The 17,318-nt window shown below is 42.1% G+C and overlaps 1 protein-coding gene across 1 annotated transcript; it reads left to right on the forward strand.

Annotated features, from left to right (window-relative positions):
* The first annotated feature begins 1,674 nt into the window (after nucleotides 1-1,674).
* LOC135473486 (uncharacterized) lies at nucleotides 1,675-11,935 on the forward strand. The gene is made up of 7 exons (XM_064753337.1): nucleotides 1,675-1,766; nucleotides 5,453-5,696; nucleotides 7,875-7,991; nucleotides 8,501-9,149; nucleotides 9,581-9,746; nucleotides 10,355-10,791; nucleotides 11,307-11,935. Exons 1-7 carry the CDS (start codon nucleotides 1,675-1,677, stop codon nucleotides 11,933-11,935), a joined length of 2,334 nt encoding a protein of 777 aa, XP_064609407.1.
* Nucleotides 11,936-17,318: the final 5,383 nt, after the last annotated feature.

Consider the following 17,318-nt stretch of genomic DNA (forward strand, 5'->3'; position numbering starts at 1 on the left):
CACTGGAGCATCGTCGACAGTCTGTATTGCCCCCAGGGCACCAAATTATTCCATATTAAATCAGTTGTGATGTCTCCAGTTGAATGCCGTTTTAAAAAGAATGGATAACCCTTGAATTTTCATGCCTCTTTTTGATTCTATTCATGATCAAGTTAGAACAAAATTTGTTTCCCGAGAAAATCTGTTAAATCCTGTCTCAAAAGGAACGTAAGACTTCAATTGACAAAAATTATTCATGAAAACCTATGTTTGGTGTCGGTTTGTATTGTGAAGTTTCTAGTGATGGAGAGAAGAGTTGTGTCGCATTTGATAATTGTACATGTACATTAGGAGAAGTGAACGAATATACCACCAAGTGAGGATTCCTGCCTGGCGAAGGATTGTGACCTGGTCAACCTTGGATATGACTTTTCTCCCGTTAATCCAAGTAGATGTTGTAGTCGTTATTTGTGGTGTTCAGGTTAATTTGGTTGTGATGATTGGATCTTAACAAATTTAACGCAGTCACCATTCAATTTTGTGGTTATAGTTTATACTTAAAGACTAAGAAATCTGATAATAGTTATTGGAAGTTATCGCTCAGTCAGTGTTTCCACACACCGTTCAGTGTAGTGTAGAGTGCACCTAAGTGAATCGTGTGTACTGTGCTGCTGTTTTGAGATCAACTTAATGTGTCTTATTCATTGGCATGTGTTATGAGTGTGTCTTTCCTTGGGTAAGATCGAAATATTTCGAGAGATTTACCCCACCTGTCTTGGTGGTAGAAAGTCTTTTCTTCATTTGTAAGCTACAAATTTATACTTTGCTATAGTATGCTCTAGAAAGGGAGAAATAAACAATGCAGGGTCGTTTGGTTCAAATCTGAAATTGGTGAACATATGACATCACTTTTCGCGGAAACTCCCTATGTATAAATGAGATGGCCTTCTTTTATATACCGATGGACGGAGATCTACAAAGAGAAAGAACGCTTCAGTGGTCTAATGGGTAGAGCGTCCGCCTTGAAGTTGGGAAACCGCGGGATCAACACCCGGGTTGGGTCATGCCAAAGGCTTAAAATATTGCACATGTTGCTGCCTCGTTTGGCAATCAGCATTGAGAGGTTAGAGCAAGGAAACATGACTTGTTGGAACGGTGTCAGTGTAATGTGACAGGATGGGGTATCATGTTTGGTGTCTTGATGCTTCAGTGGAGGCACCACTTTGGTGGCATAGACTAGCCCTGCCACAAGACGACACAATATATGTACACACGTCTACTGACTCCTCGTCGATATATGACTGTAAAATTGTTAAGTACGGCGTTAATCCACATGCACATATATATACATGCAAAGACAAAGCTCCAGCCCAATCAAAACGTATCATTTGCACCTATATACTAAAGCATCGCTTTATACTATATATGACAAATTCTGGTCGAGTGGACCACTATCCTTTTAACAAGCACGTAGTGTTTTAGAGTCCAGCTTTCGATGGGTTGTTAGCAACCTTTTCTCCGAGACTATTGTGTATTTGGTGAGGTGTGACGCCCCTCTAACGCTAACTACCTCACCATCCACAGCTGTCCTTTCAGCTGTCCAATCCGTAAATAAATAATGAAAAATCACATATTTATATATTTATATATTTCATTGGAGTTTTACGCCGTACTCAACAATATTTCACTCTTACGATGGCGGCCAGCATTATTGTAGCCGGGCGGAAACGGGCAGAGGCCCGGAGGATAACCGCGCCCATCAACAGGTTGCTAGACCTTCTTCACACGTAAGAAAAACCACATATCATTAGTCTACCATCCGTTTAAAATATTTTGATACAAAGGGAAAGCACTTCCTTTTTATATTGTTATTGGTTTTATTAATAAATGTAAACCTGATTCTAAATATTCATTAGTTCAATAACCTTGAAGTAGCAAGACAACAATGAAGACGACCTACTTATACGACGGCGGTAGGCTGTATGGTGGGAGCGAACCGGGCAGAACTCACAGCGAGCGCATTGGTGAGAGGCTCTTTGGTCATTTTTTTTTTTTTTTTTTTTGATTGGTGTTTTACGCCGTACTCAAGAATATTTCACTTATAAGACGGCGGCCAGCATTATGGTGGGTGGAAACCGGGCACAGCCCGGGGGAAACCCACGACCATCCGCAGGTTGCTGACAGACCTTCTCACGTACGGCCGGAGAGGAAGCCAGCATGAGCTGGACTTGAACTCACAGCGATCGCACTGGTGAGAGACTCCTGGGTCATTACGCTGCGCTAGCGCTTTAACCGACTGAGCCACGGAGGCCCCCCTCTTTGGTCATTGTGCTGCACTAACACGCTCTAATCACTTGCTCATGTAGGTTTGTGACAGTTTTATGAGCAAGTTAGTTGGTCAATATACGTGATGCATCGTGGCGAACCATGAATGGGTCGTCTTTATAGAGGTCGTATGTAAATTTAACATTTATTAGTACTGATGAACATGCATGCTTAATACGACTCATTATGGGCGGACGTGAGTCTCTTTAAATCTACCATCTAGCGGTGTCGAGGTTTGTAATTTTGATTTTCACATTTAAATTTGTTCTCTTCGTTAGAGTATACACCACTCCATGCAGTAGAAAACCGTTACCCTGTAAATCAGTTTATTTTGAAAGTGTTTAAAAATGAAGCCGTCACTACACCTTTGGTGTTGTTTAGTGTCTTTGATGGTAATAGAATCGTGCCGTGCGACACCAATGCTGTCTCCTGATTCGACAAGCAACAGTTGTCGGATTGAACTGAGTGCTGCAATATCAGAGGGCGGGTAAGATTTCATTCATAAATGTACACGTATATTCTGTAATAATAACTGATGTGTTTTTACAGTAAAATTTGTTTCTACTACATACATCGTATTTTCTGTAAATAATATCTCCTTTAGACGATAAATTTATAACCAATTGCACACTGTTAACATATCGTTATACAAGCAAAATGTTATCCTTAAAGTGCAACATAGCCTTATGTTTATTCGCAGGCACTGCGAAACACACTCCAATCAAATAGATAAGTGAACATGTTAATGCTGTAAACTTACAGCAGGTACTTGCGCAGTAATTTAATAACCGAGGGCAAACGGGTATTAGGACAAACCCGCAAAGTAACATTAAGCAGTTTAAAAAACGTCAAAATAAAAACAAATTCAACTTTTTAACCTATTCACGTTGAAAACCATATGTCTGACTTTCATTTTAATAATCTCTAAATTCGTTGGAGAAGGACTTTTAAAGTACAACAGCCTTATGTTTATTCGCAGTCAGTGCAAAGTGATGTGAAAGGTACGATGAGTGAATGTAATTCGATGGTATATGTCCATAATGTAAACATACATTAGGCACTTGTATGTGTACAAGTAGATAGACTCTATTTGTCTTTGTAAAGTATTTCTATTCCTAAACTTTATACAGCGAAACATACGAAGAAGCTAACGCAAAACAGAGCAAAAACTTTCAGTGCACGGCAATGTACGGTATCATGAGTTAAAAGGCCCCGTGCAGTTTAAAACCCCGTGGCAATACAGTAGCCAAGTGTTACTGTCCGGTAACTGTGCGGTACTGTGTGGCCAACAAACAGCTGTCAGACGGCACAAGGCAGCTGCCTACTCAAGATTCATCGTACGGCACTTTATCCTGAGGGCGTTGAAAGTATGTTGTTGTTCAAGTTCATTCATTTCCATTCTGGCTGACACCAGAGGAAGGCAACTGACAGTTATATATGCGTACTCACTATACGATACAAGTATATGCGATTCACATATAAAAACATTCCTTAAAGTGAAGAAAAAGTTATCCACTAAAGCTGAATTAAATAATAAAGTAGTATTCCAGATATGTTCTAAAATATTTTTAAAAATCTACAGTACTTATCAACAAAGCAAATAGCTAATAATCGTCAGTATACCTATCCACTCATTTGGTGACGCCATTTTGCCATGTTACAGCTATTTAGAGTGACATCACAAAACCTAGGAGCTATCCCATACCACCGGTATTAAACAATGTGACAATAAGAAAAAACAAACAAACAAGTATCAGCTCTGTTCCGTATTTAAAGGACCTATGTTTCTTTTAGTTTGACGCTCGATCAGGGCGATGTTCGTGGACAAAAGCGTCGTGTTTTAGCGACCAGGATCGTCTTCGTCCTGCATGGGTGTAAGCATTCGGCCTAGTTGGCTGTACCGACTTCAGGCAATTTACCGAACATAGCATGACCTTCTGATTGATAACATACCCGCTCATTCATATTTTGGAAGGATATTTTCGTAATAAATATGACTTTGCTAAGGAAAAATAATGCAAAGTCACACTATTTTTCTTCAAACAATGACTCTTCCGAGGCGGTTTTCTTGCCAGCTCATCCTGACAAGTTACTACAGTATCCTGCCCGATATGTACACATTGTGATACGGGCAGCCGTTCTCAGTTGCTTGTTCATAAATGTGTGGTTAAAAGTCTGTCTATCCACTACAAGAAACCACACTGACAGTCGAGCGCTAATAGGTTTTTTGACGTGACAGCCAATTATCACGCGACGCTCTCAACGCTAGTGAGCGGCGCCAAGTTCATACGGGCTTCTACAAAATGGCTACTTGGAGTCAATTGTCCATCAGTGCCGTATCCTCAATGCTGAACTTCATCTTCTCAACTTTCAACATTTTTTGTAGAATTTTTTACATATTTTTACTGTGTCCTATATCATTTTTCTATGTATATATAGTGGTAGATTTTATGTTCACTTTGACATTATATTTCACACACATTACAACGCAGCACCGATTTTTCATTTTTACTACAATTAATTATACATAGGCATGAAATTGGCCGCAGTAAGTACAGAGCAGCCGCCACACAGTACTGCCCAGTTTATAGATTTATACCGCATGAACAGTACCGGGTGGTCAGAGCTTTGCTCTGTATTTACTGTAAAACCTAACACGTTGCAGAATTGTATGTTTATATGGTGCAATGTAACGTCTCGGAGATCAATATTTTCATCATATATCGATATCATCTCGACGAAATATCAGGCCATATACCCCATGCAACACGCTGGTATAGCTTCCAGTAATCTTGGAGCCGTGCGTTCGAATCTCGCTCACGTCCACTCGTCTCTTACAAGATTGTGGACCATGCCATATCTTATTCAGGTTTAGTATTCCCATGAAAGTTTAAAATATGGAAAGACAATAAGAATAAAATTATGACGCCGATAATCTATCTATGCTTAGTATTTGTTTACAACACACCACAGAATATTTCACTTTTCCGACCATCAGTAGGTTTATGGATGCAGGAAATTGGGCATAGTCTTGCAGAGAAAGGACCTCCCGATTTGAAGCCGCAACCAACGGGACGGCAACCGGATTCCAGCACACAATAACCTACGTAAGAAATAAACGAACTGGTAAAGCTTTTTTTTTTTCTAGGGTTGTCCCTGTTCTAAACAAGACTCAAGCCGCATTACTGCTGATCGTCGGATTTGGTGGCTTTTCCCTCTTCTTGGCTGTACTCTACAAAACCATTCGCAGACGGGTTTTCCATGACGTTAACAAGCTGGACTCCACCTTTGACGCCGGGGGTAACATAACATGGAGCCTGACCGCAGTCACTGTAGCCTCTCAGTTCTTCTGGCCTGGGGATATTCTACACAGCGTCACACTGACCGCAAAGGTATGCCTTCAGCTAGTGTATATAGGCATACAAGTCAGCCTTAGAAACAGACAAAATAAGATATTTAGCTCGTTAAAATCCTCACTGAGCCACGTAATTTTTTTAATTTCTACTTAACGATCTACATCATACTGTTGCAATAAACACTAATATAACCGACTTACTCACAGCGACAGCATCCGAACTCCCTCACTAAACGTTGGTTGGCTGCTCTGGACAGCTTCCGGCTAAAAATCCCACCAGATTTACACCAATGGCTATATTCGAATCCACGTATTTATTTATTTATTTATTTGATTGGTGTTTTACGCCGTACTCAAGAATATTTCACTTACACGATGGCGGCCAACATTATGGTGGGTGGAAACCGGGCAATAAACTGTTGCAATAAACATCAATATAACCGACTTACTCACAGCGACAGCATCCGAACTCCCTCACTAAACGTTGGTCGGCTGCTCTGGACAGCTTCCGGCTAAAAATCCCACCAGATTTACACCAATGGCTATATTCGAATCCACGTATTTATTTATTTATTTATTTGATTGGTGTTTTACGCCGTACTCAATAATATTTCACTTATACAATGGCGGCCAGCATTATGGTGGGTGGAAACCGGGCACAGCCCGGGGGAAACCCGCGACCATCCGCAGGTTGCTGTCAGACCTTCCCACTTACGGCCGGAGAGGAAGCCAGCATGAGCTGGACTTGAACTCACAGCGACCGCATTGGTGAGAGGCTCCCGGGTCATTACGCTAGCGCACTAACCGACCGAATCCACGTAAGTGTGTAACCCGAATGCAATGTTCTCGAATACGAATGTTTATATAAGTGCAATAAGTACGGAGTCATGAAAGTGCGGAGCCGTAAAAGGAATATGGCGGTTTTCTTTTTTTTTTTAACTGAGCATTTTCCCCCACTTTTACTGTTGGAGTTTTTCTTTTTTTAAGCAGCACCCCTCCCCCACCAAAAAACAAAAAGGAATAACCAACCAATCATTTGGCGCAGGTATCGTGATTTAGGCAAAACCACGAACCAAGTTGTTATCCGACTAACTGATCATAATGGGCCAGGCATCCTTTTGTGGGAGTTTTTCTTCTTTTTTTCTCGTCTGCTTAAAAAACCAAAACTTCAACCCGATCTCTTTTTCTGGGAGTTTTTCTTTTTTTGCCGGGGGGCGGGGGGGGGGGGGGGGGGAGGGAGTATTGAAAAAAAAAAAGAACTCCGTACAGCAGTGATCCCGTGTTGCACTTTTACATTCGAAACCATTCATTCTCATGTGGGATCAACACGGAGACAGCGATTCGAATATATGCCTAACATGCATGAATTATTATGACTCTCCATAATTTACCGTAAATAGGTGAAGGGCAGGACTGTTATATAAGCCACAGGTTCACAAGTCAGATTCACATTAGTGTATACTTTGACTTTTACCGGTCCTGATAGCACAGTTGGTAGAGCGTCTGCTTCGGGAGCAGTAGATCCAGGGTCAATCCTGGGTCGAATCACACCATAGCCCTTTGGCGTTCAGCATGAAGTGGATAGTGCAACGGCTGGTTGGCCCGTATCAGTATAATAGCTCGGGCGGGGCGCCTTACTTGCCTTCGGAAAGGCGTCTCATTGAAGCAGCACTTGATAAAAGAGCGGTGGAAATCCGACCAGCAACAAAAAGGCACATCACAAGCACTCTAAGGATTCGTCATACGACGAAAAAATTGTTAAGCACTCACTCACTCACTCACTTTGACTTTTTATGTGACTTGCACAGAACTGTTGTTTTTCTCTTAACAGTCTTGAGTCTTCATATAGTATATGCATGTGACATCCTTCCAGCAAACCGTAACGTTGGTACTTCTTAAAATTCCACTTAATTCTAAAGAACGGCTTAAAAAAAAAACAGTCAGATAAATACATAACTTAAACTCCATTTGACTTCTCTGTGGAGTATAAATAAACCTCGTGGTTAAATATCTCACCGTTGAAAACTTCATGTTTGCCCAATAAGAAATATGGATTTATACTTCACTTTTCATTCTTTGCATTGTTAAATCCGAGTGAATGTAATCTTATATTTTGCAGTCGTGAGACCTTGCAAGTCACCGTTTTCGTACGGTCACAAATGGCTACGCTAGCTTACCTCTCGAATAAGAATGGTCAAATCCGTTACCTTTTCAGATAGGTGTGGCCGGGTCGTTCTGGTACTCTGTAGGGGTGTTGGTGAATATTCTGTTATTCCCGGTATTCTCCGTCAGCTTAAAGACAAGAGCTCCAGGAGCCAAAACCTATTTACAGGTAAATGTTTTAAAGAATACAATCATCACCTTTTTCATTCCAAGAAAATCTCGAAAACTGAGGTTGCAAGCTGGAAGACTACTATTTAGGGACTGTAAATCACATGCTCATGCTAATATATACTGTCTGTCCAAATAGCGGAAATGCACGTACTGTGCGGAGGTTTTGGAGGAAAATAAAGGTCATAAAATAATTGTTTGGGTCATCCTATCTTAAAAAATGAAAACTATATATCATTTTTCTAAGATGAATTAAACTTTCATAATCAAGCAAAATGAGTGACTTAATCATTGTCACAATTTTAGCTAACATGCAACATATAACCGTACAGTCTGAGTCCTTAAGATGGGGATTAAGGCACTTTGTATACTAGCAATATACAGCATTTATACGGACTCTCGAATGAACCTGTAAAATAATTCCTAACAATTGTTTGGACTTTCGTACCCTTGCCTAAGGTTTTAGTTGAAAGCTGCAGCTCTTATACCTTTGCTATCCGTCTCTTCCAGATATTCCGTGTTCGGTTTGGCCGCCCAGCTCACATCGTGTTTTGTGGCTTTGCCTTGGTTACCACTACCATGATCATGACATCAACTCTGCTGGCGGGAAAGGCCATGATACAGTCCTTGGTGGAGGACGTTTCCGATGAATTTGTCCTCATGACCATGGCCTTTCTCTTCGGTTCTTACTCCCTCGTCGGTGGCCTGGGAACAACATTTTATGTCTCCTACTTCAACGCCTGTCTCGTGTTTATAATCCTAATAACCTTTGCTGCCAAGATCGTCTACTTTCCTCCGGAGGACCTCGATGTTTCCCGGACCAAACTCGGTAACATAAGCGCCATCTATGATACCTTAGTGTGTTTGGAAGGTCCAGAAGGAAACACGGAGCGGAGTTATCTCACCTTTCAGTCGTCGTTGGGGTTCCTCTACGGCACGCTGTCTGTCCTGTTAGGAACAGCCACCACGTTTTGCGACCAGGCGTTATGGCAGAGCCGTATTGCCGCCAAACCTTTGCCAGGAGTTTGGGGCTTTCTGGTTGGAGGATTAATATGGTTCACTGTCCCAATGACAATGGCGTCAGCGACGGGTATAAGTTACTTGGTCCTCTCTTATGAAAACGGCAATCATTTGCTGACACCAAATGAAATCAATGAAGGTAAATACATCATATGGACAGACTTAGTAATAGCACACTACTTAAAAACTTTCACTTGTATAACGGCGGTCTGCTTTATTTTTTACAAGTGTGTCGGCGGTCTGCTTTATGGGTGGAGTAATCCGGAGTATTTGGAAAGACTTAATTGCTCCTTGAAACTATACGCTTGTGTACACGACACCCATATTGTTCTGAATAATAAATTTAGATGAGTTTAAGTAACACTGGAATGTTCTGTAGTGAATTTCCTCGGAGTGATTGTACCACATACCCTAAATCAGCAATCCACCTTTCCCTATTCCGGAACTGCATATGTCTAATACATATCACATATTTAAACAGATATCAAAGATTTATTCGCTGAGTTTAAATTGTCCCTTCTCGTAGATATATCACACTGTTGCATAAATCTAAGCATTGACTGTTCGAAGGACTAGCCACCCCACTTGTGGCAGAACGGATTTTAGGACAGGCTGGTGGCGTAATGATCCTCACCATGGGAACAATGGCTCTCATGTCAACCGGAAGTGGCGAGGTCATGGGATTGTCTTCCATCATCATCTATGACATTTACCAGGTGTATATAAAGCCTTTCAGGTCAGTCTTATTTTTACAATATTTTAGTTGAAGAGATATATTATACAACGAGCACAGGGGCCCTTTGGGTTTTTTGCTTGGTGTTCACAAAAGTGTTTCAAGTCAAAATGTCAACATGTTTACACCACGGAACAATATTGCCATCGGGCTGATCAGGACATAGCCTATCCAATAAAAATACGAGCTCGATTAGCAATGTCGTGGCACCAAACATCCACCTTAAAAGACTAAAGCTCTAACTACTCGGCCACCGCAGTGTGGTTGTCTACCCCGTCGAAGTGTAAGTTTCTTTTGAGTGGTGCAATCTCAGTAGCGTGGTATTACGTTGAGCTATGTATTCTTATTGGGTAGACATATAAAATCTACCAAAAGTACACGGGCTCGAATCCAGGTCCATGAGATATGGTTTAAAGCCAGGATTTTTTGTCCGGAGAACAAAGATAATGGTGGTGGTTTACCGCGGGTTTTGTCTACAAATTATAACATGACCACTGTTAAATACCTGTTATAAAATAAGTCACGGTATAAAACTTTCATAAAACTTGGTAGCATTCAATCGCTAGAGACTAGAACTTTGCGGTAGCTGCAATGCTCCTTCTGTGTTTCAGAAAATACCTTTATGAAACTCAATGTATCTTGTGTGGGAAGACCCAGAAAGGGCTGGAAAAAATAGAGCAAAATGACCATTCCAGTCATAGTTATTCTGAGGAAGACACTTGTTGTTGTACACCGGTGGAGAAATGTGAAAGGTGTGCCCAAGACGTTGGGAAGCTTCAATCTGGAGAGACGCTTGGATACAACCAGACGTACATGTGCTCCGTCCACGGGCCTTATAGGGCTTATCAGGATCACTTAGTGCAGACAAAGGACTGGTGTATCCTTTTCGTAACGATCTCCTTGGTGCCATTTGGACTGCTCATCTTTGGGACAGGGATCGACTTGAACTGGATGTTCTACTGTGGTGCTATACTAACTATACCGTGCTTCATTCCTGTGATATTCGCAATCGTCTGGGCTAAAGCCACCTGTACTGGGCTAATTTCTGGTGAGTTCCTATCAAAATTTAACTATCGATGGTTGTTGGTTGATTTAATTTCGATAAGCTTGATGCCAAAAAGGCGCCATGAACACTGGAAACATGGAACATTCCTTTTCCAGTCAAGAAGTGGACTAAATTTCTTGACTGTTCCCTTGTTGTTAACTGGCATAAACTAGCGTGTTGTTCTTTTTAACGGTCGCTAAATGTTAGTCACACGATTCATGTGGTCTACTGTTTCCAAAAGTTACATTGCTGCTAGCTGTTGCTTTTCTCCACCAGCAATATCAAACTGTTGATATTCTATCTCATTTCTATCCCTGCTGACAGTGATCAATTGGTGAATAAATGATTCATGGTCTACTGATATCAGGAGTTGCGTTACCGCTGCATGGCTGTTGCTAACCCTCCAATAAAATATTAAGCTGTTCCAATAGAGTGGTATTCTTTCTGACCTCCGACACTAGAAACAAAGATAGTTTTGTTGGTAAATGTATCACTTTTGACACATTTGACAATTTCAGGAGCGTTGGCCGGTTTGATATCTGGGGTTACCTCAGCGTTGATAGCAGCCAGCACTCTGGAGGGAGGTCTCACGGAATTCCTCCTGAACACAGCTCACGAATTCACCATCACCGTCGGGTGTTACACCGCCTTTCTCGTCTCTCTGCTTGTTTGTGTGATAGTCTCGCTCCTTTCACACAACATCAAAAGTGGTCGGGACGCCTTGGTGGAATGGGAAAAGACACACCAGATTGACAACCCTCTTAACCCGTGGCATCTGAATTTTAGACAGGAACTTGAGGGTGCAGACTATACCTACAGACCAAGCCTTGAGCAACTGGCCCGCGCCTTTAAACCCGCCCGGTACTCAGCTATAATCGGTGGCCTGGCGCTCGTTGTACTGGGGATAGGGGTCATGCCTGGAGTGATGAGCATATTTCCGGTGTTGAGCTTGACAGAATTCACTGGTTGGATGACGTTTTGTCACGTGTGGGCTGTCGTCATGGGAATAGTGGTAGTGTTTGTGGCTCCTATCGAAGAAATTGTTAAGGTTGTAAAACAAAGACAGATGAATAAGCGTAAATTGACTACAAAAGAACAGGGTAAAGATCCTGATTTGTCAACTATTTGTCTAAATGATTCAAACTAATCGTTTGATCCAATCGCCTGATTAGAACATTTTATGACTTTTTGTGAAGGGATGAATAGACACACACATATAGTATCTGTAAAGATTAGACACTGTAATGCGTAACCATTATAAATGTCAAGGTTACAAATACATTTAATGATTGCTTTATTGCGGGAGTAAACTACGACTGGTCAGCTATAAAATCTGTATCCAAGCCGTATTTTCACCATTTGTCAAACCTGTTGAGATCAACGCGTTGAGATAATGAACCAGTTATGTCCAGAAATCTGTTACCCGAGCCATACTTTCACCGTTTCCCAAACCAAGGGTGGAAGTACATGTATTCGGATAAGGGTTCAACATCGGTACAATCCGGTTTGTTACTCAGGCCTGCTTTCGCCAAAGCAATGTCGGAAGCAGTGCATCCGGATAATGATGCAACGCCGCCACCCCATCACCCCCCACCCCCCAAAAAAACAATATGTTACCTATGCCATGCTATCACCATTTGCCAAACCAGTAGTGGAAGCAAGGCATCTGGATAATGACCAACGTCAATACAACCCGTTACCAAAGTCATACTTTCACAAAATTGTCAAACCAATGAAAACCATTCAAATAATGACTGAACGCCAAAACAGTCTGTTACCAGAATCACACTAGTCGCCAAACCAGTGTTGGGAGCAATGTAACATGATAATGGTTCAATACCAATAGTTTCCTTCCCAAGCCGAGCTTTCACCATTTACAGAACTAATGGTGGATGTATAGTATCCGGATAACGACTCACCGTCTGTACAATCTGTTTCTAGAGCCAGATGTTCACTATTTGCCAGATCAACAATGCTGGAAGCAGTCTATTCAGATATAATGGAACACCGTCAATATAATCTGTTACCCGAGCCAGACTTTCGCCATTTGCCAGACCAACAATGCTGGAAGCAGTCTATTCAGATATAATGAAACACCGTCAATATAATCTGTTACCCGAGCCAGACTTTCGCCATTCGCCAGGCCAACAATGCTGGAAGCAGTGCATCCAGATATACTGGTCCACCGTCAATATAATCTGTTACCCGGGCCAGACTTTCGCCATTTGCCAGACCAACAATGCTGGAGGCAGTCTATTCAGATATAATGGAACACCGTCAATATAATCTGTTACCCGAGCCAGACTTTCGCCATTTGCCAGACCAACAATGCTGGAGGCAGTGCATCCAGATATACTGGTCCACCGTCAATATAATCTGTTACCTAGGCCAGACTTCCGCCATTTGCCAGACCAACAATGCTGGAAACATTGTCTCTACATATACTGGTCCACCGTCAATATAATCTGTTACCCGGGCCAGACTTTCTCCATTCGCCAGACCAACAATGCTGGAAGCAGTCTATTCAGATATAATGAAACACCGTCAATATAATCTGTTACCCGGGCCAGACTTTCGCCATTTGTCAGACCAACAATGCTGGAAGCAGTCTATTCAGATATAATGAAACACCGTCAATATAATCTGTTACCCGAGCCAGACTTTCGCCATTTGCCAGACCAACAAAGCTGGAAGCAGTCTATTCAGATATAATGAAACACCGTCAATATAATCTGTTACCCGAGCCAGACTTTCGCCATTTGCCAGACCAACAATGCTGGAGGCAGTGCATCCAGATATAATTGTCCACCGTCAATATAATCTGTTACCCGAGCCAGACTTTCGCCATTTGTCAGACCAACAATGCTGGAAACATTGTCTCTACATATACTGGTCCACCGTCAATATAATCTGTTACCCGGGCCAGACTTTCTCCATTCGCCAGACCAACAATGCTGGAAGCAGTCTATTCAGATATAATGAAACACCGTCAATATAATCTGTTACCCGAGCCAGACTTTCGCCATTTGCCAGACCAACAATGCTGGAGGCAGTGCATCCAGATATAATTGTCCACCGTCAATATAATCTGTTACCCGAGCCAGACTTTCGCCATTTGTCAGACCAACAATGCTGGAAACATTGTCTCTACATATACTGGTCCACCGTCAATATAATCTGTTACCCGAGCCAGACTTTCGCCATTTGCCAGACCAACAAAGCTGGAAGCAGTCTATTCAGATATAATGAAACACCGTCAATATAATCTGTTACCCGAGCCAGACTTTCGCCATTTGCCAGACCAACAATGCTGGAGGCAGTGCATCCAGATATACTGGTCCACCGTCAATATAATCTGTTACCTAGGCCAGACTTCCGCCATTTGCCAGACCAACAATGCTGGAAACATTGTCTCCACATATACTGGTCCACCGTCAATATAATCTGTTACCCGGGCCAGACTTTCTCCATTCGCCAGACCAACAATGCTGGAAGCAGTCTATTCAGATATAATGAAACACCGTCAATATAATCTGTTACCCGAGCCAGACTTTCGCCATTTGCCAGACCAACAAAGCTGGAAGCAGTCTATTCAGATATAATGAAACACCGTCAATATAATCTGTTACCCGGGCCAGACTTTCGCCATTTGTCAGACCAACAATGCTGGAAGCAGTCTATTCAGATATAATGAAACACCGTCAATATAATCTGTTACCCGAGCCAGACTTTCGCCATTTGCCAGACCAACAAAGCTGGAAGCAGTCTATTCAGATATAATGAAACACCGTCAATATAATCTGTTACCCGAGCCAGACTTTCGCCATTTGCCAGACCAACAATGCTGGAGGCAGTGCATCCAGATATAATTGTCCACCGTCAATATAATCTGTTACCCGAGCCAGACTTTCGCCATTTGTCAGACCAACAATGCTGGAAACATTGTCTCTACATATACTGGTCCACCGTCAATATAATCTGTTACCCGGGCCAGACTTTCTCCATTCGCCAGACCAACAATGCTGGAAGCAGTCTATTCAGATATAATGGAACACCGTCAATATAATCTGTTACCCGAGCCAGACTTTCGCCATTTGCCAGACCAACAAAGCTGGAAGCAGTCTATTCAGATATAATGAAACACCGTCAATATAATCTGTTACCCGAGCCAGACTTTCGCCATTTGCCAGACCAACAATGCTGGAGGCAGTGCATCCAGATATACTGGTCCACCGTCAATATAATCTGTTACCTAGGCCAGACTTCCGCCATTTGCCAGACCAACAATGCTGGAAACATTGTCTCCACATATACTGGTCCACCGTCAATATAATCTGTTACCCGGGCCAGACTTTCCCCATTCGCCAGACCAACAATGCTGGAAGCAGTCTATTCAGATATAATGGAACACCGTCAATATAATCTGTTACCCGAGCCAGACTTTCGCCATTTGCCAGACCAACAATGCTGGAAGCAGTCTATTCAGATATAATGAAACACCGTCAATATAATCTGTTACCCGAGCCAGACTTTCGCCATTCGCCAGGCCAACAATGCTGGAAGCAGTGCATCCAGATATACTGGTCCACCGTCAATATAATCTGTTACCCGGGCCAGACTTTCGCCATTTGCCAGACCAACAATGCTGGAAGCAGTCTATTCAGATATAATGAAACACCGTCAATATAATCTGTTACCCGAGCCAGACTTTCGCCATTTGCCAGACCAATAATGCTGGAAGCAGTGCATCCAGATATAATTGTCCACCGTCAATATAATCTGTTACCTAGGCCAGACTTTCACCATTTGCCAACAACAATGCTGGAAACACTGTCTCCACATATACTGGTCCACCGTCAATATAATCTGTTACCCGGGCCAGACTTTGCCCATTTGCCAAACCAGCCAAAAAGCTCATTGAATAAGATAACCGAATGTAGTGTTAATTACTATAGAGGTAAATAGATATGCCAGAAAGACTTACTATATTCACGAGGAAACATACGTAAAGCCTAATGTATATAGAATAAGTATACAGTTTCTTTTGTTTTATAACGTTGTGTGAACGTTAAAACATTGATATAAAAAAATGTACTTTGTGCTGCTAGTTATTCATTTCTCGCTGCGGTATAGTCTCTCGCCAACGCGGTGGCTGTGTATTCATGTCCAGCTCATGCTGGCTTCCTCTCTGGTCGTACATGGGAAGGTATGGCAGCAAGATGCGGATGGCCCTGGCCAGATGCAAACTTGGTGCAAGAAAAGCACTTGTCTGACCGTCACCATATACACTGTGAAGTACTGTATATCCTTAACTCTGGCGAAGAACATGTACCTCGGGGAACCTTTCCAGCGCAATAGCGAGTCGGTTCCAAGCTGATCAGACCACAATTACACAGGAGTGATAAGTTACATCTGTACACTGGTCATAAAGGGTTCCACTGAGGTGCTTCGTTGGCTTCTTTTCTTAACTGGCATTGAGGCAAAGTACATCTCTTATCGAACGCCATATTTCGCCTTAACTATCTGGTAATAATCTATTACTATTTATAATCATATTCCCGCAAGTCACGATGACAGTGTTAACTTCTGGTTTAAAGTCTCTTTGGACATCCTTGGTTCAAATCAGATCAGTCAGTCACACTCAACCCTGTCGCATTAATGTACACTGACAATAGTGTCCACCAGTATAGAATGTTCGATTTCCTCCATCCAGTAAAGTAAAAACAATGAACTGCAATCAAACTGCAAGCGAAGTAATTTGAAAGCAAGTTACCAAACTTCACAGCCACCGCAAACCTGAAGTCTACGCAGCGTAGGTGTCTGTGGTTGCCAAGCAATGTAATTTATTTATTTGATTGGTGTTTTACACCGTACTCAAGAATATTTCACTTATACGACGGCGGCCACCATTATGGTGGGTGGAAACCGGGCAGGCCCCGGGGAAATCCGCGGTTTGCTGTCAGACCTTCCCACATACGGCCGGAGAAGAAGCCAACATGAGCTGGACTTGAACTCACAGGGACCGCATTTGTGAGAGGCTCCTGGGTTATTACGCTGTGCCAGCGCGCTAACCCCAAGCAGTGTAATGTGTGGTTCCCACGCTGAACATGCCGCTGAACTGGTTCATATTAAATGCTAATCGAGATTATGAGGTTATAGAATGTCTAGATTTTATAGTCATTTAGCAATTATGTAATCTAAGAGGAGTGATCTATGATTAAAAATGGCGGCGGCAGCCTACAGCACAAATTACCGGTGTACATGTTTATATATGGGCTTCACTTTTTCCTTCTAATACCGTAGGCCTATATATTTGACACATTCATGACGTGTCATTACATAAGCTACATTAAATTTATATTTTTGTTGAAAAATTTTCATCGTAAAGATGGAACTTGCACAGAATAAAGACAGTGGCTCGACATAAACTGACCACAGTATCATTCTACTATGACTAGCATACAAATCTGAATTCAACGACGCGACAACACGTATATTAATGTATATAGGCTATCATAATTCAGAATCGT

This window comes from Liolophura sinensis, chromosome 8 (genome assembly GCF_032854445.1).
Source record: "Liolophura sinensis isolate JHLJ2023 chromosome 8, CUHK_Ljap_v2, whole genome shotgun sequence".
Classification (NCBI taxonomy): domain Eukaryota; kingdom Metazoa; phylum Mollusca; class Polyplacophora; order Chitonida; family Chitonidae; genus Liolophura; species Liolophura sinensis.

Coding starts and splice junctions, on each gene's coding strand:
- LOC135473486 (XM_064753337.1), top strand. CDS start 1,675: ATGGCGGCCAGCATTATTGTAGCCGGGCGGAAACGGGCAGAGGCCCGG. Junction 5,697..7,874: donor GCGTCACACTGACCGCAAAG/GTATGCCTTCAG, acceptor TTACCTTTTCAG/ATAGGTGTGGCCGGGTCGTT. Junction 10,792..11,306: donor CTGTACTGGGCTAATTTCTG/GTGAGTTCCTAT, acceptor TGACAATTTCAG/GAGCGTTGGCCGGTTTGATA.